This window comes from Octodon degus, unplaced genomic scaffold, assembly GCF_000260255.1.
Source record: "Octodon degus isolate 3935 unplaced genomic scaffold, OctDeg1.0 scaffold00101, whole genome shotgun sequence".
NCBI lineage: Eukaryota > Metazoa > Chordata > Mammalia > Rodentia > Octodontidae > Octodon > Octodon degus.
The window spans coordinates 2832921-2860848 of record NW_004524677.1 but is presented as its reverse complement, the minus strand read 5'-3'; the positions used below and the strand labels follow the sequence as shown (position 1 = coordinate 2860848).

The following is a 27928-nucleotide window of genomic DNA, read 5'->3' as shown; positions in this document are numbered from 1 at the left end:
TTTTTTTATTTCTTTATCTACTGATGAACATATAGACCATTCTAACATTAAAGCTATTAGGAGTTGTGCTGATATAAGGTTGAGTATGCATGTGTCAGTGTAATATGATGTTTTTAACTCTTTCAGGAAGGTACCCAGAAGGTGAATAGTTGCATTGAATGAAATTTTTAGTTTTATATTTTGAGAAATCTCCATACTGATTTCCATAGTGGTTGTACTAGCTTATATTTCCTCTCAACAATTTATAGCTAATCCTCCAACCTCCACAGTCTGACCAGCATTTGCTGTTTGCTTTCTTGATGGTAGCTATTCTTTTTAGAGTAAGACAGAATGTCAGTGTTTTAATTTGCATTTCTTTCATGACCAATGATATTGAACATTTTTTTCATGTATTTATTGGTCATTTGATGTTCATCTGAGAAATGTTTATTTCCATTGCCCATTTTCAAAGCCAAATTCTTGACCTCCATTCTTTGAAATCTACTCCTCTCCTAGTCTTTTCTTGTTAGTAAATGGTTTCCCATTGAGAGTAGAAAGTGCAGTCTTAAAATTTGAGACTCAGTATATCTGAATCCTGCTCCAAAAATCCTGTTACCTCTTTTTTGTTTATTTTTTGTGATAATGACAAATGAACCCAGGGCCTTCAGTCTGAGCTATATCTCCTGCATTTATTTATTTATTTATTTAGAGCTACCTCTCACTGAGTTTCCCAGGCTGGGCTTTAACTTGTGATCCTTCTCCCTCAGCCTCCCAGAGTTCTGGGAGTTCAGTTATGTGCAGTCATGCCTGGCTCTATTACTTTTTGGCCCTTTTTTCCTTCCCCTTTTGTTTACTCTGTTGTTAGCCAGTCAAGGCCTATTCTTCAAGTACTCTGGGTATTTTATCATCTTAAAGCTTTTGCTTTTAATTTTCATTTCACTGAAAGCATGAAATGAAGATATTCGTGGGGACTCACTTTTTGCCCTTTCAGTTCTGCTCAAATGTCACTATCTCAGTAAGGCCTTCCGTGTCTTCCCCTAATGTTCCATTCTTACCTCATTCGCTTTTACTTCCTAATCCACATTTTCTTCATGTCACTCACTGTCTGACCTATGTGTATTACACTTACTGATTGGTTTATTATGTTTTAATCTCACTGAAACATTGGCTCCATGAAACCATAGATTTGGCCCTGCTCTGCTCATTCGTTTAGCTGTATTGCTTAGAATCATGCCTGGAACATAGTAGGCATTCTATTAACTATTTAGTACATTAATGATTTAGTGAAATGAACAGTATTCTGAGCAGAAAAATGATGTGAGGGCTGGGCATGTAGCTCAGTGGTCTAAGCGCCTGCCTGGCAAGCAGGACCCACATTTGATCCCCGATACAGTATGCCCTGCCAGCCCCGGAACCCTAGTGCACTGTGCCAGCCACCAGCCCGGGCCTGGTGGTGCGTGTCTATAAGCCCAGCACTGGGGAGGCTGAGACAGGAGGATCACTATGAGCCCAAGCTGTATAGCGAGACTCTGCACCAAATAAATAAATAAATATTTTTTAAAAAGAAAAATGTGAAAAAAGTTTATAGAAAATGCTTGCAGAATGGTTATTAGTCTGTTAATTAGTTTTATGCTTTTGAGGTATAGAAAGTGTTGAAAATAGGCAGTTAGGTCTAATGTGAAGACCTTCAGTCACAGTTTAAAAATATTTGGGTTAGTTCTTTTTTTTTTAAGGGGACTTTTTTTTTTGGCAGAACCGGGGATTGAACTCAGGCCCTTGCACTTGCCAGGGAAGCGCTTATTCCACTGAGCCATCTCCCCAGGGTTCTTTAGGCCAGGTCAGCCAGAGTTTTCAATAAACCTCCGGATAGTAAGGATTTTTGGTTTTAAAATTCATGGGATCTCTATCACAACTAAACCCTACATTGTATCACAAAAGCAGCCATGAGAAGTATATAAGCAAATGAATGTGACTGTGTTCCAATAAAATTTTACTTACTGAAAACAAGTGTCGGGCTCTGTTTGGCCGGCAGGCTTCAGTGGCCTGCTGTAAGAGGCAGTGCGAATCACTTAGGATTTGGGGGCCAGGAGTACAATAGAATAATTCCTCTATTAGAAGAAACAGCCTTGGGCTGTAGTATGGGAGGAGAGTAGTGAGTAGTAGAGTAGTAAATAAAGATGGAGGATGGGTGCTGGAGTTAAAGAGAAATGTTAGGAGGCTGGCAGAGTCAGGTACAAAGAATAGGAACAAGCTCGACTAGTTATGAATCTAGGGAGGAACGAAAGTTGTCCTCCAGAATGGGGGTCTGGTTGGCTAAAGGAACAAGTAGGCATACAGAGCTAGGCGTGAACAAGACTAAAACAGTGGAGAGTTGATTTGAGAAGAAGTAAAAGTAAAGCCATGGATCTGAGCTCCACTTGGAAAGGGGCTACTACTGTTATGTTGAGGATGGAGTTTTCTGCTAGTAGCTAAAAGTGATAACTTCAACAAGAATTGTTAATAATTCAGTTTTCTACATTTTAAACAATATAGACAGCATTCTTACTTTTATAGTGTTGCAAAATAATTATTTGTGGACATAGCATGGAATGTCTTGGATATTCCATTCAAAAACCTATTTTTATAATTAATTGTGCATTGGTAGTGGTAAATATAAAATTTATATTGTTAAGAAATTATTAGGGCAGTAAAGTATATTACATACTTCCCATTGAGTAAATAGAATGCCGTTAAATCCTAAGAGATTACTAAATGAAAAATTTAAAATACATGACCACAACCATACGGTAATGTCACATGAATTAATTTAGCTGTAAAAATTGACCCTTATGAGTTTTAACTATACATATTATGTTAAATAATAATACAGAATGGAAGTGATCATTGAATAGTTTTATTTTTGTCTTGTGAGATTTGTAAAACAGGAGACCTTTGACTTGCCCTCTGCTACCTCTGAAATCCCAGGGGCCTGCAGTCTGAAGATAAATTAGGTTCCATTTTCCCACTAGTAGCACATGTCTTACTAGGTTAATCCATGCCATGGAAGATGATAGCGTTAATGTTCGTCCTATTTATAAGAAAGTGTTTAGTGACAATTAATGGAACAGAATTCTTGGAAATATATTTCTTGATACATTTTTAAGAAAGTTTAAAATTTGACAATGTAGTGATTTTATTTTCTCAGTTTAGGCATACTCTTTACTAATTGAGAATTTTCTCAATGATAATGAAGTTAAAGTAAAATCTTGTTCATGTGTCATTTGTACATTTCTGGCTTGTACTCTTCTCCCCTCCCTTCTTTTTTTCCTCCCTTCCCTTCTTTTATATATTTTGCTAGACCCTTTTTTTCCATTAGTCTTTTCCATCACACACCTATAGAAGAGTGAGCTTGAGTTCTCACTTCTCTTGTAACATTGTGGAACACTCACACCCTAACTGAACTGTGTCTTGAACTTTGTTTTTATACATTGTTCATAATTGACAATTTTTATTTATCTCTTTAACCTTTTTCTCCTTCTAGCATCAGGAAGTTAAATGACAAACTTTAAACTGTTTTTTATTTGTTTATTATTGAAGTTTGTAGTATTTTTTTTCTTCAGTGAAGCATTGTTTTATTAGTAGATAAAGGTTACTGTATACAAACATTAAATATTTTTCTTGTGTACTTACTGTGTAGGAAAAAGATCCAGTCCTATTAGGAAAGATACTGTTAAGGCATTTGGAAAATACATTTTTCTTGAATTATAAATATGTAGCTATTTATAAGATGTGACTTTTTGATTAGTGGTCTTTTTTAAAAATATTTTTTGCTTAGCTAGAGGATATAGACTGATCAACAACACATTTATAGACACTAAAATAGATCATTCCCCCTCATATTCACATATTCATATGTACAACTATTTTTATTTACATACATGCATAATACATTTATTTATAACTTGTTCCATAAAGAATTTAAGATCATGTTGTTCACTGTGCCTTTCCTTATAGAGGTTGTAATTTATCATTTGTTTCCATTATTGTTGATTATCTTTTTCCAAATTACAATTACATTTAAGTTAGGAACCATGAATAGCAAAAGACCAAATGAATATAGCTAGCAGTACAAATGAGGAAATGAAAAATGTGTTGAGAGCAGGAGGAGCTATTAATTACTGAGGGAATTTATCATGAGAAATGGTAGGCCACACTGTCATTGCTATTAAAAAATAATAAATTTTTTTAAATGTGGCAGTGACGTATAAGAGTTACTAATCTCAGATATTTGTAGACATATTTATTTTTACAATTACATTTTATTAACTGTTCTTATAATCACGTTAAAAGCCTTTATAAACAGGCATGGTTCAGTGATGAATGACCTCTTTGCTTTAAGAATTTGGCAAGGTAAATCAGAAATTTGGGGCTTTTGGTCAGGGGTTTTGTTAATGATGATAGTATCTGGACCCAGAATTCTGTGTAATCTTGCATGAGCTTTAAAACAGCCTTGTGTTTTAGAAATGGCAATTGAGGTGAATACAGGGTCACAAAAATTAAATTAATTTCTGGATACGTGACAGCAAATTTAGTAGACAAGACTCAAACCCAATTATTCTTTCCACCATATTACATTGAAATGGATTGCCCATTGATTTGTAATCTATGAATGTTCATTATTTTAATATATTTGAAACAGTAGTTTTATAATACTGAAAGCCACAATATACTTATTTGGGTCTAGTTATAAGGTTGAGATCTTATTTTTTTCTTCTCCACTTTAAGAAATTATTATGTTTTTCTTTTACTGAAGGAAGAAGTAGCATCTTGTTTGTAAAGAGAACATCTTGTCTATGATATAAGGAGAAAATAGGTATAAACATCAATTTGAAAACTTGCAGATATGTTCTTCATTTATTTTTTATTATTTATTTATTTATTTATTTGTATTTTAGGGAAGGGTCTACAGGGTATTTAGGGTCTCACTACTAGGGCTCATAGTGATCCACCTGTTTACAGCCTTCCAAGAGCTGGGATTACAGGCGCACACCACCATGCCCAGTCTTAATTTCCGTCTCAGCGCACCCGGGGGATTGAACCCTCAGGCCTGTACCTTCTTGCAGATGCTTTAATCTGCTGAGCTATTTGGCTGGCCCATGTTCTTCATTTAGAAGAATTATTTTAAATAAATTTATTGTAACTGACTCTAGTAACTTTTTAAAAACCTTTTGTTTTTGAGCTAATAGAATTAAAACTTGAAAGTTATTTGAGTACATATATGTTTTTTGATAACACCTTGTTCATCCAGTTTTCATTGTTAATTAGAAAGTTTGTCTGTTTTTTTGTTTTTTGTAAAATACATTAATTTTTCCAGTGGTAGAAAGCCAGAATTCAGCCTTCACATCATCTTACCATCAATATCCCCTAAACAGTACACCTTAAAATAATGACCCAGGTATTGTAATCATACCTGAGGATTTCGTATTTTAGTAAGAGTATATGTTTAACTTTTATCTGGAGCAGCATCTTTATTTTGTCTCTGATTATCATGTATTTTTAGGGTGATAGATTACAATTTGGCATGTTTTCCCTTATACAGTCAAGGTTTTAGTTCAGTAAATAGAATTGGTGTCTCCCAGGAGGAGACTCACACAGCTTTGTAGCAAAGCCATTCATATCTGTGGGGATCGTACATTAATGAAGAAAACTAAAGCATATGTGTGGTCACAACCAATCCTTGTCATTATGCCATGAAAGCCTTGGGATTTGTGATCAAAGCAATGGGCTTATCTTGAACTGTGGGGTAACCTCTGGTTGAACCTTTAAGATTTTTATTTTTGGAGATGGCACACTGTATTTTGACTGTGTCACCTGCCTCTGAGACTCATATGCCTAGTTATCTGATAGAAATTAAAATTGTCACCAAGCAGAGGGAAAATACGAATTTTAAATATATCTGTCTTTTGTCAATGTTATTTACTTAACCATTTTCCACTGATATTTTAAAGAATTGCTGAGCATGTATTTTCTATCCAGAACTGGATGTTCTGTTCTGATGAATATAAAACATACTTTGTAAATGTGCATTAAAAGTATTAGACAGTCATAATCTTTGACTCTACTACTAAATATCATCTGTCAAAGGAGATCATTTTGAACTGAAATATTTGGTGTTACATCAAGGTGTGGTTCTTAGATGCTGTTAATGTTAGAATGGAATTCTGCATAATTGGAATGTCATTGTCATCCAAGTAAAATTTTAGCTCTGTGTGTGTGTCTTTTCTTACATACTTGTGTATCTTGTTGAGTTTAGCATGTTTATTCCATATTAAGAGAGGATTCAGCTCCCATAAACTGATATACTTATGCATGTCTCCTTATAATGAGCTTAAAATGCTTTAGGTACATGTGCTGTGTCTCATACTAGTGTAATAATACTTATTGATGATAATAGCTCTTCATGCTAAACTTGGAAATATTTGTACTATTTTAAATTAATATTCATGTTTTTAAAGTTTCATCATAGAATTTTTGTTTCTTATGGGACAAAGGCTGAGGGTTTGAAGCGGTCCATTTGAGGCATTTCACACTTTGATCCTACCTATTAGTCTTATTTTTTTTTCCTATCTTGTGACTAAAGTACTCTCTAAAACATGTAAATTTTTTCTTCATTGATCATTAAAAGTAAATGTTGCAGGCATGTCACTCTGTTCCTCAAATGATGTGTAGAGTTCGTTTGCCAAGTCCATCTTACCCTTGCTCTCTTCTACTTACCATCCCTTAATCTTTTACTCAGTGAGTTTTTCTTAGACCATACTATGTGTCCCGTGCCATGGCTGGACTTGAAGGATAGATGATAAACATGCATCAAGCTTTCAGTCTTATGGGCCTCCATTCAGAGCGTAATGCAGACCACAAACCATTCTAAGGCAGGTTAATGAGCTCGGTGTTGGGAAAGTAGTGTGCATTATATGCCTTCCCCCACTTTTCTCTCTTTTGAGCTCTGTGGGCTGTTTGTTTCTACAACTTGTTTTCTTTTGATAAATGTACCTTTCCATTCTTACTTACTTAGATGTGCTGTTCTGTACTGGAGAAACACTTTGTATTTTTGTACCTGAAATCCTAACGTAGTTCTTTGCAAAGAGTTAAGAATCAAATTGTTTTGTGAAAGGATGTGTTATTGACCTTTATTTTTAATTAATACATTTAAAATACAATAATAATTTAAAAAATACAATAATAAATCAATGAAGGAAGTGATTCAGATTCAGAATTGAAATGATGTAGTCCTCCATGATGGTTCCATAGCAGAAGTTTTATTAGACCTTTAGTATGTCCCGTGGGTGAAGACCATACATTCGGCATCTCCCAGGCTCCATGTCCCACCCTCTATCTCATTGTGCCCTGCTCAGATTGCTGCATGCTTCGTGCACAGTGCTGCACACAGTGGACTCAGGAAGAAAATAAAGTTCAAATCCCAACACCTAAAGGAAAGACTAAAACTGTCCTTGCAGGGAAACAGCCAGGGGGAAAGCCAACCCCACATAGGAGCCAGCAACCCTCTTTCCAAAGCCCTAAATCTCCAGCATACACTGGAAACCCGGTTCTGACCAGGGTAGGACAGTGGCACCCAGACTCTCAGTCTCTCTGTGCCAATCCAGAGCCACCCCGTCTTCTCCCCTGCCTACATCACCTGTATAACTACCTAATACTTACATAAAAAGTTAAAAAGTTTGAGGGTCAGGGAGATTGCTCAGTAGAATAAGCGCTTGCCTGGTAAGTGCAAGGGCCTGAGTTCAATCCCTTGTTTCTCAAAAAAAAAAAAAAATGTTTGAAAGTTTGTCTTACAAAATCTAATCTATAGCAGAGGTAATGTTTACATTCTTTTTGTATTTCTCTCCATATTGAATTCTTCCTGCCATTTCATTTCCTAAAAAAGATAGTATCAGGTAATATACTGGTAACTTTTTATCTTTATTGAAATCACATAAAGCTATATCCGTCCACCCAAGAGTACATGAAGCATTCCAGTTTGAATTTGACTCTTAATTCGTATCAGACTGGTAGAAAATTCATTGGCTGTCATTAGTTTGGAAGGGCAAAGTTCTCTTTTCTCAGAGCTTGAATGAGGATCCAAACTTATATGTAGTATCTAGGAAATTGGCCCTCACATCTTTAGACTGGGCTACTCATTAGTTATAACCTCATTGTCTAAAATGCAGTCTTTTAGAGGCAGGCAGGTCTACTGATATACCAGCGTGGGATTAGGAAATATTTGCTTAGTTTCCATAGGCGCCAAGCCTGGGCAGAGCAACCACGTCCAGTAGGCAGACTGTTCTTTGTGAAAGGACGCCTGTTTGGGGGAATGCACAGGAGCTGAAATCCAGCTCATAATCACCACTTACCGAACTCCATTTCCACAGGGCTACAGTAACTGTCCTCCACACAGCGCGGCAGGCAGGGACCCTGCTCTCTGCTCCCGACTCCCTGGGCCCCAGCCCAACCTCCCATCCCTCTCTTTCCTTCACGGTCCAGGCTGAAGAAAGCTAATACAGATTTCAAGAAATTTACCTCCCTAATCTTGGGGAAAGTCATATTTCTCATTTTTAGTGTTCTCTTTCAAATACTTTTGGAGGTTGGGAGTGTGGTTCAGGTAGAGCTTGTGGTTGACAGCTGTGAACCCCTAAGCTCAGTTCTCAGCACATAAAATGAAAGTAGAAATAAGATAAAATAAAAATGTTGACTTTTGAAACCTCTTCTCTTGGACATCTCAGACAACTCTCTTCTGGTTGCTTACACTTTTACAGAAGACAGGGAAGGACGAGGCCTCTCGAGGACCTCTTCTCTGTACTCTTGCAAGTGTTCATGAAGAAGAAAATGCTTGTCTGCTCTCAAAATTGAAAGGGGAGGGCATGGGAGGGAAGATAAATAAATAAATGAAGAGAGCAAGACACAAGGTCCTGTCATTCAGTTTGGTGTGAAATATTAAGGAAAATAACAAGTTGTTGCTTCCCTCCAAGCATGCTAGAAATTATATAAAAGTTTGTAAAGGTTGGAAAGACAAAACTTTTAAATTACTTTCTTCATATCGTTTATAAAAAATTTCTTCTTTATTTTATATGTGCTATTGCTCTGTTTAATTTTTAGATAAATTAAATTTATATTTAGGGAGAGGGCTCAATGTTAGAGTAACATAATTTAAATTTATAAGTTGTTTATATGTTTAATATATTTCTCTGTTAATCAAGTTTACAACTTACAAAAGAACCAATAGAAAACCTTTCTGTTTTGAATATAGTTTTGTTAATTTGTTGAGTAATCTGAATGAAATGACAGATGTAAAAGATAGAAAAATATATAAAGTCTTTATATTTTGGTGCTATACATTACAAAGAATGAAGGCTTAATTTTATGACCATTAATTTCTAGAAAGCAGAAAAGGTTTCAGACAGGAGCACCTTCGAGGATGTGTTTTTAGTATGTATTGCATACCTCTGATACACAGTAGAAATCACAGATCTTTCAGATTTTAAAACTCAGAAGAAAGTACCAGCTCATTGTTGTGAAATATTAAGGAGCCATTACAGTTATTGTTTTCTATACAAGACAGTTCTTACTGAGAAGCATGAAGATGTGACAGGCAAAGACCACATTTGCCATTCATGATGGGAGCTGAAGTAGACAGGCATTATTCAAATTAAAAGAATATTTAATTAAAACAAATACTGCTTTTGATTTTGGGTAAACACAGAAAGCATGTTACTCCCTTTTTATTGTGAAACAAGTGCTGCATAGTAACATTCCACTTTAATAGCACGAGTGGGGTTGAGTGAATATACAATATTTTCTTAAAATTCTTCATTCTTAAAAAAAAAATGTCATAGGACTGTCCTGCTACAATGGTGTATATGGTTAGATTTCTAAATTTCTGTATAAAAATATGTAATAGTTTATTCCTATTTTTAAAAAATATTTTTCTTTCTTTCTTTTTTTTTTTTTTTTTCTTCACATACTGTAGGGATTTAAAGTTTAACATATCGGTACTTGATGGAAAATACCTGTTGCATGCTATGTAGAGATGTTTGATATGCAGACAGATAGTGAGGTTAAGCTCAACTGCCTATTTTGTAGGGTAATAATATCATTAAACTTCTCTTCTGGAGGGTTAACAACTTAAGTTTGCAGACCAAAAATTAGAGAAAAAGAAGGGCTGCAAGGACAGCCAAAAGGTCAGTGAGGGCTCAGGACATAGGAGAACCTGTACTGTAACATCCTGTAACTCAGTGGTGTCCCAGATTTTTTGATCAAGGAGGTTATGGGGCCACAGAGGAAAGTGACCGATGATGTAGAGTGTGCCTAAGGAGAGTCACATGGAGAGAAAACATGCTCTCAGGCTTTCACAGAGAGCAAATTGGTTAGGTAATGGCCGTGACTCATCCACATGGCTGACACTGACAAAGGATCTGCAAACTGTGGTACAGGGTTTCAGGGTAAATCCTGAGAGGATTTGACTGATCTAACCAGATACAAAAGTTACATTTCTTGTTATATAGGTCTTACTGTATCTTAGTCTTAACCATCCAGCAGAAAAGTATAAAAACGAGGTATATAAAGTAAAGCCATATTAATATGCTGAACTGTAAAAGGCTCAAGTCAACAACTTCTGACATTGCCAGTCCTACAGATAACATACTACTGTTGTGGACTTCTGGACTGTTTTGGATTGTTTTGCTCAATTCAAGCACCTCTAGTATTTAGATGCCAATGGAATACCCATCTCTGACAAAACTAAACAAAAAAGGAGATATAAATGAAGGGCCATTTTTTATCTATATATACAAAATAGGATAGATATACAGCTACTTTCTCTTAATTCAATGAGAAGAAAGATTTGTACTAAAAGTTTTTGAGCAGGATATCACATGTACATCTTGTACTATGAATAACTACTACAAAGACAACAGTATGCAATGTATTAATTATTGAAACTGTCCTACTAATCAGTTTTGAAACTGTCTCATTGCTGTTTGTTTCTCAGTAAAATTAATTTAAAAATTCCTCATTCTTGGCACTTATTGAATATAGGCTTTAGCAAATTAGTAGTACAAAGTTATAAAGTATCATCTTCTTACTGATGTGAATAACTGTACCATATTTTGTACAAATTATTTTTATATTATGATAATTACATACATTATATGCACTGTTTTTATTTTCAGGAAAACTGTGGTTTTCTTATCATGAGGGAACCAAAGGTTTATTATGTAGGGTTTTTTCTTTTTTAAAATCACTTGGAATATGTATTTAAAGCTTATTTTAAACATTTAGCTCTTTTCTGCTTAAGTAGAACCCATGTTATTTGCTGATTAAGGACATAGGCTTTAAAGTTAGTGAATTCTTGGTAATATATTTATAGGGTAACTTTTATGAGAACGCTCTCTAATTTCATGTGTGGTTAAGCTTTCAACAAAGTTCTTCCTTTAATTTTTTTTAAAATAATGATCAGGTGGTGATTTGGAGGACAAGCTCATTTCTAATCTGCTTGGTTAATTATTATGATTGTAAACAAAAGATGTACAATTCAAAGACAAGCAACATTTCACGTGGGTGATGGAAGTGATAATGGCTTAATTCCTGCTGGATCTTTTTTCTCTGCTCTGGCAAGTTCGTACTGACCTTGTCCAAAATCTGATGACCTCCCTATTTTACTCAACTGTTTGGAAGCCAGGCCTGCCATAGCTGGCCCTGAGGGGGTATCTGAAAGACCACTGAGTCAGTGACCCATGTCAAGACTGGATTTCAAGTCTGATCTGCAGGCCTCTGAGTTAGTTATATATGGGGCTTGTTGCACACAAAAGCCTAATGGGCTGCATTTTTCTGCTTATTAAATGTCCTACTAAAGAGTCATTATTAGAATCATATTTAACTTAATGTTTCTTATGCACATCATTTTTTAAACTATAAAGTTTGATCTATCAGAATTAGTATCTTAAAACTAAAACAAGTTTTGAAATGTGATGAAAGTATATTTTAAAATCTATTTTAGGCTTTTGGTACACATGGTCTTTGTATATCTTGTCAAATCTCAATGATTACTCAAATATTGGTATTTAATAGTTTTGATGATATGAAACATGTCTTGAAGGAAAGCCTATATTTATATGTAAAGCATTACATGTTATTTAACTTTTGTTAGATAGAATCTGTTTACCTTAGTATAAATACGTTGATAGGGCTATGACATGAAAAAAATTCCCCATACTGACTTTGTTATTCTGCATTGGAGTAGTAATTAGGCCCACTAATGGGTATCTAGTTAGTGTTCTATATCTTATAGTATAATATTGTCTTGTATTTTTATATAGGAGCTGATTCCTGAATTTTATTATCTTCCTGAGATGTTTGTCAACTTCAATAATTATAATCTTGGAGTGATGGATGATGGGACAGTAGTGTCTGATGTTGAACTTCCTCCTTGGGCCAAAACCTCTGAAGAATTTGTTCGCATAAACAGATTGGTAAGATACTAATCAGCCACTCTGTCATGAACTTGTCCTCAGTTTATCTTTCATCTATTGGTGTTTAGTCACTAACCCTTGATTCTCTTTATAAAGCTATACTTGATAGGAATAGTTCAAAATGACACACTTCACTAACTGCCATACAAACTTTATAAGATTTTATTAAATTGAAAGATATAATGGCTTATTTTATTCTTTGATGCAAAATTTAGGTTACTTTCATATACAATTCAAAATTTCGAGGGGAAGATATACATGAAACTGGAACTATTTGCCTTTTCAAATATGAGTTTGTGTTGGCAAGAAAGGGACATAATTTTGTAGTCTAGATTAGAAGAAGGTCCTCTCATATTTTGATAACCAAAATATCATCAAATTGTATCCTGTGTCTTTCTTTTGAAAAGAATCTTCACATCATATTTAGAATACAAAAAATTAAAAGCATATGGCTTTTTAATTTACAAGCACTTCCTTAGTTTCATCTTTAATGTATCATCATTAATATCTGCTGTTTGGGCTCTGTTGTATTTTCTGAGAAAGTAGGATAACTTTTCTCTTTTTTTCTTCTGAAATTTCATAAAAGGAATGAGGGAGCTATATTCTCTGTTTAAAAGTTGTCCCTCTATCATATAAAATTCCAATTTCATTGTGTTTAATTTTTAATTAAACAAGGGAAATCACAGCACTTTGGTTTTCTTGGTGACATCCCTTAACTTTCGTACTATACTGTCATACTATAACATTCTAATTTTACCTTTCAGATCTTAAATTCATCTCACTGTTTCAGAAATTTCATATTTTATACCTACTGGAAACAATGTAAGGGAGTGGAAAGGATGTAGGCCTTGGATGTAGGCTAGACTTCTCAGCAGGAACCTAGCCCATTGTTGATTATGGGTATTTAGATATTTTAACCTTTCTGAAGCATGGTTGCCTCATTTGTAAGGTTGGCCTAATTAGTAGAAATTGTAATTTTTATGTGTGAAATATGCATGTTCTCTGATAAGTGAGGTGCTCCGATATCTAATATTGTATCATTATATATATATATATATATATATATATATATATATTGCGTATGTGTATGTACACACACACACACACATGTTTGTTCTAAGCATTTTTGAAGACACTCACTATGTTGCTGTGAGTAAAATGAGAACTCAAGACAAAGCTGAGCTTTGAAAGCTACTGAAGGAGGTGTCAAACTTTTACAAGATAGTTGTCATAAAAAAAACAAGATAGTTGTCCATGGTTATATGGTCTTCCCCAGGGGCATGCAGAAGTGAAAAAAAGATACATTTAAACTGTATATTTTTTTCTTTTAGTGATTATCCTTTTAAAATAGACTTACTGAGGTATGCTTAACCGTAAAATTAAGCTTTTTTATTTTACTTTTATTTATTTTATTTTGTATTTTTGTACTTTTTAGGGAAGAATCTACAGGGTGTTCAGGGTCTCACTACTAGATCAGACTCATAGTGATTCTCCCGTTCACAGCCTCCCAAGTGCTGGGATTACAGGTGCGCACCACCACACCCAGTCTCAGTTGCTGTCTCAGCACACCCTGGGGGTGGGCTGGCATGGCAGGCCCGAGGATTGAACCCCTGGCCCCTGGACCTGCTTGCAGGTGCTTTAATGTGCCGAGCTACTTGGCTGGTCCTAAGCTTTTTTTAAAGGTATAGAATTCAGCATGTTTTAACAGATTCATAGAGTTGTGCAGCTATCACTATAATCCAGTTCCAAATGCTTTCCTAGTTGCTTACAAGCAGCTTCTGTCCCTAGCCCTAGCCCTGGGCAGCCAGGGACTCTCTATAGTTTTGCTTTTCAAGCAGATTTGTAGTAATGACATCCTACCACATGTGGCCTTTTCTTTCTGGCTTCTTGGAGTTAGCATGATGTTTTTTGAGATTCATCCATATTGTTACTAGATATAGCAGTATTTAATTTATTAGTATTTTTTTCACAGTATTTTGTTGAATAGATATACTACAATTTGTATATTGCTTTTAGTAATAATGAATGTTTGCGTATAAGTCTTAGCATAAACATCTTTCTTCATTTCTATTGGCTAGATTACTAGAGGTAGAATTCTTGAGTTATGTATTAAGAATATGTTCACTATACATGCCTTTCTGTTCTCCCAACAACGTGTGAAGTTTCCATTTTTCTGTATGTTAGAAAGACTTGATATTCTTAATTTAGTTATTTTAGCCATTCTTATTGGTCAGTTAATTTACACAACTCTAATGAATAATATTGGTATTTTTTAAATTAATTTTATTGAGAAACAAATAGCAATGAGACAGTTTCAACACTGATTAGTAGGACAGTTTCAATAATTAATACATTGCATATTATTGTCTTCATAGTGGTTATTCATAGTACAAAATGCAGACATGATATCCTGTCTAAACACTATTAGTACAAATCTTTCTTCTCATTGAATTAAGAGAAAATAGCTGTATATATATCCTAACTATTTTGTATATACAGATACAAAAGAGTTCTTCATTAATATCCCCTTTTTGTTTAGTTTTGTCAGAGATGGATAGTCCATTGCCATTTAAATATGGCCTTTTTGTTTATAGACCTGCTACTCATATATGTTATGTAGTGAACTATAAAAATCTCCTTACTTATTTTTAAATTTGACTTTTTTATTGAATTGCAGTAAGCATTTATATATCTTTATAAAAGTCTTCTACCCAATGTAGACTTTGCAAATATTTTTAAAATACTTTGTGTCTTCTCTTCATTCTTTAATGGTATCATATGACTCATTCTCTCGTATCAATTGATGGAGGAGGCTGTAAGTGTAGTTCTGTGGTAAGGTGTTAGCTTAGCATGCCTGAAGTCCTGAGTTTCATCCCCAGCACATTAAAAAGTTTGAATTGAATATTACATATAAAATTATACTTATGTACAATATGAAATAGAAGATCTCTATTCTTTAGAATATATTTATAAGAAAAAATGAAATTATATGATGGTTATTACTGAAGCATTTTTTTCTTAAATGTAAGTGTCAGACTAGGGATACAGCTTAGTGGTAGAATGCTAACTAGCATGCATGAGGCTTTAGGGTCAATCCCCAGAACATCTCAAAAATATAAGTAAAAATTTTAAGTCTCAATGGAACAAGCTCTTCATGAATCATTGCCACAATTAGTATTACTAGAATTACACCAAGAGATTTGTTAGTTTTATTTCATATTAAAGGAAATCAAACATTTGAGTAAGTTATATTTCCATTTTTTCAATCAGAGCTTGACAATTAAGGAAATTTTATTAACTTTAATCACTCTACTAACAATAGCTTTATCTTTGCCCCAGTTTTCTCCACAAAAGAGCCAGGTCTTTTTTTGATGGGTGTTCTAAGTACACCAAGGAAAAGAAGATTGCAGTTTATAAAAAATGATTTCTGGTCAGATTTGGGTTTTTGGTTGCCCATACTCTAAACTCAGATAGGACCTGGAAATAATATACAAAATAATATGTAATAGTTTTAACTGTGGATTTATTATAACCCATTGTTAGATTTTACTTATTCATTTTCCCAGTGATTCCTACTCCAGTAAATTTTCTAGGTGCCTTTATGCTTTAAGCTTACAATTAGCTCACATTCTCAGACAGAATTGCATAAAAATTCACTGCAAATCGGGTACAAATATAGTTTAGATTTGGCTATATATATCTTATTGTAACTCATAATTAGGAAATATGCTTAGTTTCACATACATGTCTTTATGAAAGGATTTTATAATTCAGCCATCCAAAACTATTTATCATATACTTATGATGAACAAAGCTTTCTACAATACAGTCCACACTGATGCATTTTATAATTTCCTGTTAGCTTTCTATCAGTGACTAAATGGTTAGTGAGGTATTTTATGTATCTGTTAGCATGTTATCACATAAGGGTTTTATCCCCCTCCTCTGCTTGCTTTTCCTCTTCAAGTCCGCAGATTTTATGCAATGATTGTAGCTCATGAAATGCATACTACTTTGATCTGTGACCTTTTTGTGGTGCTAATCGGGTTCCTGATATCATTATACCTTACTCATTAATCATATTTCCTGCAGCCCGTCAGGCAGCCAGACAGCACAAGTCCCTGTTTCCAGCCCTCTGTTGGCAGGTTTCTGCTTTTCCAGATTATTACAGACGATACTTTGGCTTCTCATAGCCAAAGCCACATCAAGCTGTGTGTTACAATTAAAGTCAGATGGTCCTCAGGTTGAACAGGGATATAGTATTGCAGCTGTCTCTCTTCCTGGGACAAACCAGCAATAAGAACAGATGATCTATGGGACGGTGAATAATAACAGATTGTACAGTACTCTGTTGGTAGAAGGGGAGCTCAGAATTAATTAACTGACATACTTAATTTAAGATACTTAGCATGCCTTTTTAAAGTATTTGGTTGCCAAATATCAATTTAAAGGATAGGGTACTTTTAGAGGCATGATTTTGTGTTGGGCCCAGAACTATTGCATTTTCTAGTTGGATCAGAAGAGTGTGTGAACAAACCATTTCCATCCTCAAAGCTTTTTTCAAGTGACGGTGATCCAAATGTAGAATTGCTACATTGGCTAAGTGATGGACATGTGGAGAGAAGATGTGTCTTACACTTTTTAGAAGGCAAACGTAACAAAGTGTGAGCAGTTTTTTTTAAGGCAAATAAGGTGTGTTTTCTTTGCTCATAGCAATTGGAATCAGGTTAAAGCAAGACATTATTAATTATAGCCCTGAGATTGGTCTGTGTTACCTGAACTGGGCCAGGGAGGGCATTTTTATTCCAAATATTGCTTTATAAATATAAATGAGAAACAGACTTTCATACTTTAAAATAATAAAACATTGCATGAGGTGAGAGTGCTCAGCATGTATCTTTTATGATATAATGTCTGTGTACTATATTGCTTCTCATAACCCTGAAGTTTTAGTTGAACAAGAGGCAAAGAAGACCACACTCTGAACAGTAATAATAGGACTGCTTCTCACAGTTGGCAAAGTGGAGCATTTTGTTTTAGCCAAATGATCTATACTTTATTCAAACTATAATCACAGTAATTTGTTCACTGAATGTATATTTGCTGAGTACCTACGTGGAACAGCAGTGTTCGACTCAGTGGATAAGACAGATGATAGCGTCTTCTCCTCGGTGTTGCCTTCCTTTTGATAACTTGTTGAAATGAAGAGCTTCTCAGAACCCAGAGGTGAATGTGTGGGCCTGAGAAAGCACTCTGCTGATGAACTGTCCATTACCAGTTTGAATCCCATTTGGTTTTGTGTGTCTTGTGTAGATTTTGTGTTCTTTATTATTTCCAGTGGTGACACAATTGCTTAATTAAGAAGGTATAGAAAAATAAAACGAATATTTCGCTTCCTATTATCATCAGATGATATTTGGACAAATTAAAAGAGATGTTATCTTTTCATAGTGTTGTCTGATGGCAAATAATTTTAGGTTTTATTTTTTAACAATCTGACTTTTCCCTGTCAGTTGCTAAAATTTAAATATAGTTGTCTTCATAGACCATTTATTTCTGAGTAAATTAGGTCAGTAATCTATAACTTTTTCCTTTGAATGGAAATGTAGAAGTCTGAAGTGATAATAACTAAGTTGCATTTATGGAATTGCATATTTCTGATGAAAACATGTCAGGAAATGACATTTGAAACCTTTTTCTGGACAGCCAGATAGCTCAGTGGACTAAAGCACCTGCTTAGGCAGAGCGCAGGAACCGAGGTTCGATCCTGGCACCACATGCCATGCCGGTCCCGCCCCTGGGGCGTGCTGAGACAGGAATTGACACTGGTTGTGGTAGTTGGCCTTTAATCCCAGCACTTGAGAGGCTAAAAACATGAGGATCACTATGAGTCCAATTTGTGTAGCGAGACCCTGTAGACCCTGCACTGAATACATAAAAAAAAAAAAAAAAAAAAAAAAAAAAAAACCTTTCTGTGCTGGGGAGGCTAAAAACAGGAGGATCACTATGAATCCAAGCTGTGTATTCAGACCCTGTTACAAGACACAGAATATACCTAAATAAATAAATAAATCCCTTTTTCTTGCAGGCAACATTTTTTCCTATTATATAGTTGGGGAGTTTTTTTTTTTGTTTTTCTTTACTGTATAGAATTTAAATGCCAGAAGCTAATATGCTTCTTTTTCATATTGTTCTTTTCTAGTTGCCTTTCTGTTTTCACCCTGATAATGATACAGTCAACAATGTAAACAGCCATGGTGGCGCAGTTGGAAATAGTAATCCTTCCGTGCAGCGCTCTCCCCCACCCAAACCTGTGCAGTGCTCGGGTCTAAATTCCGAGGGAATATGGGCAGATGAGTAAGCTCAGCATGAAAACCAATCTAAATAACAACAGGTTTGATTTCTTTTGCTGGAACATGACAAACTTATGTTTGAAACAAAGGGCCAATATAGCCCAGTTTCCCTCTGAGTAAGAACAGGTTTCAGAGGGGCTTGCTTTACCAGAAAACAAGTTATTATAAAGCTGATATGATTGGCAACTTAGGAGGACTGGCCTAAGGGAAGTGAACAGAGGACCTAGAGACAGTCCACAACATAGAAAGAAGCCCTCAGTACAGTAGAGCTGGTTGTGCAGACGTGTGGGGAAAGGAAGGACTTTCTAGTGTATGATGCCAGGATAGTTAGGTTGCTGCATCAAACCATGATGAACCAAATGGTAACAGCAGAAATGCTTTGTGCTTTTGAGAAGAATGAGTATTCTGCTGCTGTTGGGCATTTCATAAATATCAGTTGATCAAGTTGATTTATTGTGTTCAAGCCTGTATCTTTGCCAATTTCTATCTAATTCTATCCATTTTCACTAATAGGATATTGAAGTCTCCAATTGTCAATTCTGTCAGTTTTTATTTTTGGGCTCTGTTTATATATATATATATATATATATATATATATTATATATAGTAACTAATATACATGTATTAGTTCATCTTTGGTACTGTAGTACATTGCTTATAGACATTTGATGCTTTAAAACAATAGAAATATACTTGTCATTGTTCCAGAGGCCGGATGTCTGAATTCAGTATCACATTCCCTCCAAAGTGTATCTTCCGTTGCCTTCCACTCTACTGCCCTCTCCTCTTCACTCTATAATTCTGTCTCTCTTTGTCTGTCTGTCTCTCTCTGTACCTCCCTCCATCTCTCTTTACTTCTGTTTTACAAGGATACATGTAATTACATGTAGAGTCCTTCCTGAAAACACAGAACAATCTTTCTGTGTTAATATTCATAATCACATGGCGGAGGCCTCTTTCCCAAATAAGGCAGTATTTACAGAGTCCACAGATTTGGACTTGGTAACTTCCAGGGGAGAAGGAATGTTTTTCAGCCTGCAACAGTACATATGTATTAATAATTGTTACATCTTCCAGGTCAATTAACTACTTTTTTTATTTGTTGTAAATTAACCCTATTTATTTCTAGTAATTTTCACAAATTTGTTCATGTTTGGTATTTGTTTGGCTGTTTCAGTTCACTTATGGGTATTGCTGGCCTCATGTACTTTTCCCATTTTTTTATTTTCACCCTGTTTTAGATTTAATCTAAAGTGTGTTTTGTAGATAGCACATTGTTCAGTCATATTATTTATTGAGTGATATCTTCTGCCATTTGATTTAAATGTGTACTCCATTCACATATATGGTAGATTTGTCTGCCTTTTATTGTTTAGTGTTGGGTCTTTTATTTCTCTTTGTTCATTTATCACCTTTTGCATCAAACAGCTTTTTCCAGTCTACTGTATTTTTATTAAGTATTTTTTCTTTGGAAATGTGGTTTTGCTGTGTTGCTCAGGATGGTCTCAAATTCCCGGGCACAAGCGATGCCCCTGCTTCACCGTCCCTGGTAGCAGGACTGTCAGTGAGCACTGCTACAAATGGCTGTGAGCGCCAGAGGTTCTTAGTGTCAGCTTAGCCTGAAGCCTACATCCAGGACAGAGCTAGGACCTTGCTACGTATGTCAGAATATTCCTGTTGCTGTTCTGGAGGTGCCTTAAGGAAACACTGTTGCATGCTTACTTTCTGTGCCGCCTTATCGCCATGGTGACTCTCCCTCTTCTGGTGAGTCTGTCTTCACAGGGTTTGCTAGTCTTAGACATACTCAGAATGTTATAATAAAAATTTACTCCATTCACTATGGTTAGGATTTGGTCATTTTCTTTGAGTTCTTGAGATTCCTTGTTGGACTGATATCAGGTAAAGAAAGAAAATCTCATTTGTGGTCAAGTAGCACTTGCTCATTGCATATATGAAGTTTTCTGGAGAGTAGATGTCAAAAAAGAAGGGGAAAGAGAAGGACAGAAGAAGGGTAAAAGGAAAGACTTTGTCTTGTACTGCAGGTTGAGGGCCCTTTGTGCTGAGCTATATTACCTAGCCTTTTTTTTTTTTTTTTTTTTTTTTTTTACTTTTAGATAAGATCTTATAAAGTTTCCCAGGCTGGGCTCAAACTCATGATTCTCCCACCTCAGCTTCCCAGAGTGCTGGGATTGTAGGCATGCGCTGCCATGCCCAGTTGATACGTTTTATAGTGACGAGAAAGAGGACTACAAAGTCCTTCCTTTGCTTTTTCAGTCTTAATCTTCATGTAAATTATCACTAGAGTGCATGCCAGTCGCAGCTGGAAGTCCTTGTTTCTGCCAGGGCCTAGTGACAAGGTTGGAAGGAGAGTGAGGCCAGCAGTTCCCGATGTGAGGCTGAAGTTCAGTTCACAGAGGAGCTCTTGCCTTGCTTTTTGCCCTGGTTGCTTTTAGAGGTGCTCTTGGGGGCAAGGTGGAGGGATTCGCCTGAAATCCTCCCTGCCTTTGTCCTGGCTCTGGACCTTGTCACCTGCAGCTGCAGTGTATCTGAAAAGCAGCATCGTCTCTGTGTGTTTCCTTCTGCCCTGCATGCTTTTGTGCAGCTCCACACAGGAGTACCCAAGCAATGACTGCTCACTGTGGTATTTATGTCTGCTTGATATGCCAGTAACTGCTGTATATTCAACAGATTTTTTTCCAGCAAAGAATTTTGTATATACTTGGCAAATTTCCTTGAGTGTGGTAAGCAGAGAGTGACCTTCACTATAACCCCCACAAAAAAGAAGAGAGAATTGCCCGTGCTTTTTCAGCCTAATTTAATTATTTTATGCCTGATTCCTTCCACTGCATTTTAGAATTATTAGAAAATGATGAAACTTTGGAGTGTACATCAAAATACTTATTGAGAAAAATAAGAACTTGAAAAACTGTTGCATAAATGTGAAAAAATATGTAATTTTATCTCTATTAACAGTCATTCTAAATAAGTGTTAGGATACCTTCTATATGTGGTTGATAGCCTGATTTTTATCTTTTTAAGCAATGGTGAATTTATTTTGTATTAAAGTATTTCTATAACATTAAATAATAAGTTCAATTAAATGAAATGATTTTTATTTTATGTGGAAATTTACATTTCAGAATTTTCTGAGGCATTTAGAAATTCTGCAGCGGGGATCAGCCCCTGAATTTCTTTTATTTTCTCCCTCTCTTTCTTTTGTTCTCTCATTTTATTGGTTGATTTGGGATCATGTGTCTCTGTCCTGCTAAGAACACTCCCTGCCCAGTATTAACCTGAGGCCTTCTTTCTAAGGCATGGTCTTTTCTGTGTATTCTATTAGAGATGCTTTTACTTTTGCTTGTGTTTTGTTTCTTTGCTCCAGGACCTTGCGCTGTAGCTCAGGTTGGTTGCTTGGAAACTGGCAGTGAGTGTCAAGCGATTCCCCTGCTCAGCCGTGCGAGTGCTGGGAGTGCGGGAGTGCACCACCATGGCCAGCCTGAAATAATCTGAACTTTGCAAAAGCTTGCAAATATAAAAATAATACATGGAACGCTCAGGTTCTTAACACTGATTATTGTTAATGCCTCTCCCCAGTTTTTATTTTATTATTAGGTGATTTTTCTCCCTCCCATCTCCTCACCTTTGTCTCTCCTTATATGTGTGCATGTACACATGCATAGTATATGTACTATTTTTTACTAAATTCTTTAAAGATAAATTACATATTTTATTGTCTTTCCCCTCACATATGTCAGTGTGTATCTGCCAATAATAGCAATATTTTCTTTTATACCTACAGTTCAGTTACCTATTTCATATATTTACACTGCTGCAGTATTTTTGTGTAATATGTTCTCTGTTAATTTTGTTAGTTGAGCCAACAACAAAGAAGAGCCAGTTTCTTTTTGGAGAAATTTTACCCTCTGGTACAAGATCCATTTGAGGTTGTTGCTTTTAGCTGACATGGGAATTGTTAGAAGTTAGTATCCCTGCAGCCCTAGTTCCGTTAGTTTCCTGGGGTTTCCATAATAAACTACTGCCAAGTGGGTAGCTTAAGTAACAGAAATGTATTGTCTCTTAGTTATGGAGGCTGGCCGTCAGATGACAGGATGGATCTGCTTCTGAGGGCCTTGTGACGGCTTCCGCTCTGGTATTCTCCGTGTGTGTGTGTGTGTGTGTGTGTGTGTGTGTGTGTGTCTTTATCACATTTTATAAGGACACCAGGCATGTTAGATGAGGATATCATTTTACCTGGATTATGACTATATCATTTTATATATTATGACATCGTTTTACCTCTCTCTAAGTAAGATGACATTCTGAGGTCCCGGAGGTGCGCACTGTAACATATGGAGGTATAGTAGAGGGAACATAACTCAACCCACAGCACCCACTTAATTACCAGTCTTTCCTAAAACATTCTTTGAAGTAGTCTTGTGATTGCCCCTTCTCTCTGCCCCTGCCCTTGACTGTCTTTCTGTCTCTCTTCTTTCTCTTCTGGTGGCTGGGGAGATAGCTCAGTAGAATAAGTGCTTGCCTGGCAAGTGCAGGGTCCTGAGTTCAATCCCTGGTACAGGGGGAAAAAAAAAAGAGGTTATCAGCTCTTCCCTCTCCTCTTTCTTCTCTCTCATGTTGGGGATTGAACTCAGAGCCTTATGTATCCTAAGCATACAGAGTACCACTGGGCTATATCCCAATCCTTCATCTTTATTTTCATTATATCTGTTACTCAGTTATGCTGGATCCCAAATTATGATATGTAATGGATTCTGATTAAATCCCATTTACAATAAAATGACATAATTTGTGATCCATATTTCTTGAAGAAATTTAATGAGTATCTCAATAACAAATCATTTGTTTAGGTTTCTGGATTATATTGAGAACATTGAACTAGTATCAGAGGAAACCATGTAAAATAATTTCTTTTAAGCTGTATCAAGACACTTATAAGGGCCGGCCAAATAGCTCCGCAGATTAAAGCACCTGCAAGTAGGCACAGGGGCTGGGGGTTCAATCCCCAGGCCTGCCAAGCTGGCCCCGCCCTTGTGGCATGCTGAAACAGCAACTGAGACTGGGCATGGTGGCGTACACCTGTAATCCCAGCTCTTGGGAGGCTGTAAACAGGTGGATCACTACAAGTCCAATCAAGTAATGAGACCCCCTGAAACCCAGTAGACCCTTCCCTAAAATACAAAAAAAAAAAAAAAAACACATAAATTAGGTTCCTCCTAAACTGGAGGCTTTCACAAACCCTGCTTTAAAGATTTAGTAGTTACTTTAGTAACATGTTATTCTGGGTCTTCTACAGTCAACTTGCTTACTTCCCCAGCTTTATTCCTTTCCTTTCTCTCTGCCACCAACCCCCTTTCTACCTGGCTAACTTCTCAGGCTTCGTGTGGGAGGGCTTGGAGTACCCCTTGCCCCACGTCCTGACCCTCTCCCTCCGTCATGCGCACCAGCTCGCCTTAGCTGCTCCTCCTGCTTGCTCCTTTAGCTGCGCATTTCCACACATTTCCAATAGCCTTGTGATCTTTATTCTTATCTGGCTCCTCTATGAGGTATGGAAATTTGTGGCTCTCTTTTATTTTTTCTGGCTATATGGACTACTCTGGTGATTTTTGTGAAAAAAATGAAAATTAGATGAGACTTTTAAGAATTAAGAAAAGAACCACAATGGTTTAGGACCAGAGTAAAGGCTCCACTCACTTGATAGTGTCTGCCAGGAATGATTAGCAGTTGCTGCCAAGGTCACTGCAGAGAAGTTAGCCTTTTGGGTCCCTGTGTCACACCTGAGTGTGAGTCTGCTGTGAGGGGGAATATCCCATAGTGAGATTCACGTTGAAAGAGACACCCAGCAGGCCATGAATGATGGGCAGAGTACTTCAATAAAACATTTTAGTAGTGCTCACTTCAGCAGGACATATACTAAAACACTTTAATTAGTTTAGTAAAAAAACACTAAATACTTTTAGTAATTTATTAAATAAAGTTTCTGATTAAGTAGATGATTGATATAGAAAATATACAAATAGCAGTTGTAAGGCATGTTATAAAAATGAACTTATTAAATAGTGAGATGCCTTGGAATCAGTATTTTTCTCTATTACTCTGAAAATATATTTTTAATTATTCAAAAGTGCAAAAGAATTTTTCATATAAACCATTTTTGCACCATCACCAGTAAATAGTTATCTTGTAATAAAAGCAGAATCGCTCTGCGCTTCGGGGAAGCATGGAGAGTAAAAGAAAGGACTCATGTTCGAGCAGTAGCATCTACTTTTCTTTTTTATAGGCTCATCAAACTCACTTATTTTCTTCTGGGGATTCAACTGAATTTTCCTGAGAACATTTTTTATTGCGTTTCTCTTAGGTCAGTGTTACTTACCACACAGTGCACTTGAGATCATCTCCTCGCGAGAGACTTCATGCTTATCTAGGGCCGCTCCTTTCACCACAGCACATGCTTTAACTCCATCAAAAAATTCTTGTGAAGAAAATCTCACAAACAGCTAGGTGTGGTGGTGCATGCCTGCAGTCTATGTGCTTGGGAGGCTTGAGGCAAGAGGATCGTTGTGATTTGGAGACTAGCCTGGGCTGCAAAGTGAGCTCAAGGTCAGGTTGAACTACACAGACAGACTCTGTCTTAAAAAAAAAAACAAACAGAACTTATCACAAACTTGCATCTTCTGATAGTTTCCTCTTCTCACCTGATTTTTTCTCTTCTCTGCACTGGAGAACATGATAAAATATATCTGAATTTTTTTGTAATGTTTTTGTAACATTCATTTCATAATGCATTTTTCCGTAGATACTCTGTGCTCACATTTTGGTTGGTTTAATGAGATTTTGCACATTGAGGCTTTTAAAAAAATGTTGAGCACTTACTGTGCCCCGGACACGATTGTCGGGCAGGTTATGGAGGAACTTACTTAGCCCCACAGCACTCCTGTGCCCTGACTCTCTAGATAAGACAGCTGAGGCACAGAGTGACCTAAGTTGCCACGGTCACAGAGCTAATTATTTTTGAGCTGGATTTTAATGCAAGATGTCTGTGTTGTTAAACTCTATTCTATCTTGCCCATAATGAAATTATATTACTGCACATGTTTTAAATAAATAGCTGGGTGTAATGGTACCTGTCTATAATACAAGTTCTCGAGGAAGCTGAGGCAATAGGATCATAAGTTCAAGCCCAACCTCGGCAGTGTAGCAACTTAGCAAGACCCTGCCTCAGAACAAAAAATAAAGAAGGCCTGGGGAGGTAGCTCAGTGTAAATGCCTAGGTGTATTTAAACCTTAGTGTCTTAATAAATAACAAATAGTTCTACAAGTGAGATGATGCCTATTATAAATTAGAGAAAGTAACAATTTATGGTATTAAAAATACAGGTATAAAATTATGTATTTATGTGCCATCTAAGCATGATAACAATATCTCAAAGATATACACCTATACCTTTTTCTTTCTTTGCTAGTAGAGGCCAGAACCCGCACGTACTTGGCAAGTACTTCACCACTGAGCTATAGCCCTACTTTATCAAAATCCTAATGCTTGGTTGGTTTTTATTTTTCTTCTCTGTTGTTGTTTCTCAAGTTATCTTTACTGAGTAACTATTATTTTTAATAATTTAAGTAAACAGCACATTATATTTGGAAAGTAGTAAAATTGTGTGGTATATATTAGGAAAATGTTTAATATTAGGGTTCCTCACTGAAGCTGTGCATACATGTGTATGTGTGCATGTGAAGAGATTTATTACATAGGTTGATCCATGCATTTATTAAAACTAAAGCTCCGTAATAGTCTGTCATCAAGCTGTAGATCCAGGAATGCCAGTGAAGTAATTTAGTCCAAGTCCAAAGCCCTGGAAGCAGAGGTCCACTGGGGTGAGTGCGAGACTCTGAATGCCAAGATGTGGGGGTCTCTAACGTCTAAGGGCAGGAGAAGACTATCTCAATGGAGATAGTGGATGGAGAGAATTCACCCCTCCTCCACCTTTTCATTCTGCTTTGGCCTCTAGCAGGTGGGCAGGTTCCTGCTCCCCCTGGTGAGGTGGATCTTCATCCAGTTCTGATTCACACTCACCGCGACTCCTAAAAATAGCATCTTACCACTCATCTGAGCACCCCTTTGCCCTGTCAAGTTAACCATAAACGCAGTCTACAGGCAAAAGATGTTGAGGTGAAGATGTGCATTTACGAAAGAGAAAACAATTTAAAATGTGCACTCTGTAACCTTTCCCAGTCACTGACATTTGACAGATGTCATGTGAACTGAGTGAGCTTCTAATCTAGAAAATTATGAAGTAAGATGCGGGGATTTTCTCTGATTATAGTACAGATTTGTTGGGAAAGAAGGACTTCATGTTTCATCTTACAGGCAGCTAGAAAGCACCAGAAGGCTTGGGAAAGCTGAAGTGACATTAATTTGTTTACTAGGAAAACATCAGGGTGAATTGCAGAGTGGAGTAAGAAAAGAATGGATATAGAAAAGCCAGTGACCAGGCTGAGTGAATGGGAGTGGAGATGATGCCCACCTTGCAAAAGCGGCAACAGAAGATACCCGGGGTTCCGGATACTTGTCCGGGTCACGGTGGCTTAGGGAAAGCAACCAAAGCAGATCTGGAGGTTCTCAGCTTAGATCACTACGTGAAATATGATACTAACAATTGAACAAAAGCAAATATTACAAAAAGAGGAAAAGCACTGTAGTTTTGTGGAAGATAGATCCAATGTTAATAGGTGAGAAAATATTTTAATATGACTTTCAAAATATATGAGGGTAAGCTATTACCATAAGTAACAGGATAAATGATAGTAGCACCATAGTTTTTTTTTTAAAAAAATCTTGTTTCATTTTATAAGTACTGTACTGTCATAGATAGAATCAGCATGTAATTGATTGAAGTCATTAAAATGCCTTTTCTTGACCCTTCTGGCTCATTTTCCCATATTAGCCTTTCTTATCTGGTATGTGTACTATGGCAATAGCTTCCTTCGCTTATCTGTGCCTCTTTTTGTACATTTAGTACATGCTGATAAATTTATCTTCAAAGGGCAGTGCACTCATGTTATTCTCCTGCATTTAAGCAACTC

At 36.3% G+C, this 27928-nt stretch overlaps 1 protein-coding gene across 4 annotated transcripts in view; it reads left to right on the top strand.

Moving 5' to 3' along the window:
• Lrba (LPS responsive beige-like anchor protein) overlaps window positions 1-27928 on the top strand; it is a 752085-nt gene that overhangs the window by 608298 nt on the left and 115859 nt on the right. For all 4 annotated transcript variants that reach the window (XM_004638688.2, XM_023723655.1, XM_023723657.1 and 1 more), the window contains one exon: window positions 12324-12476. In XM_004638688.2, the coding sequence (XP_004638745.1) occupies window positions 12324-12476 (153 nt within the window). The remainder of the gene's footprint in view (window positions 1-12323; window positions 12477-27928) is intronic.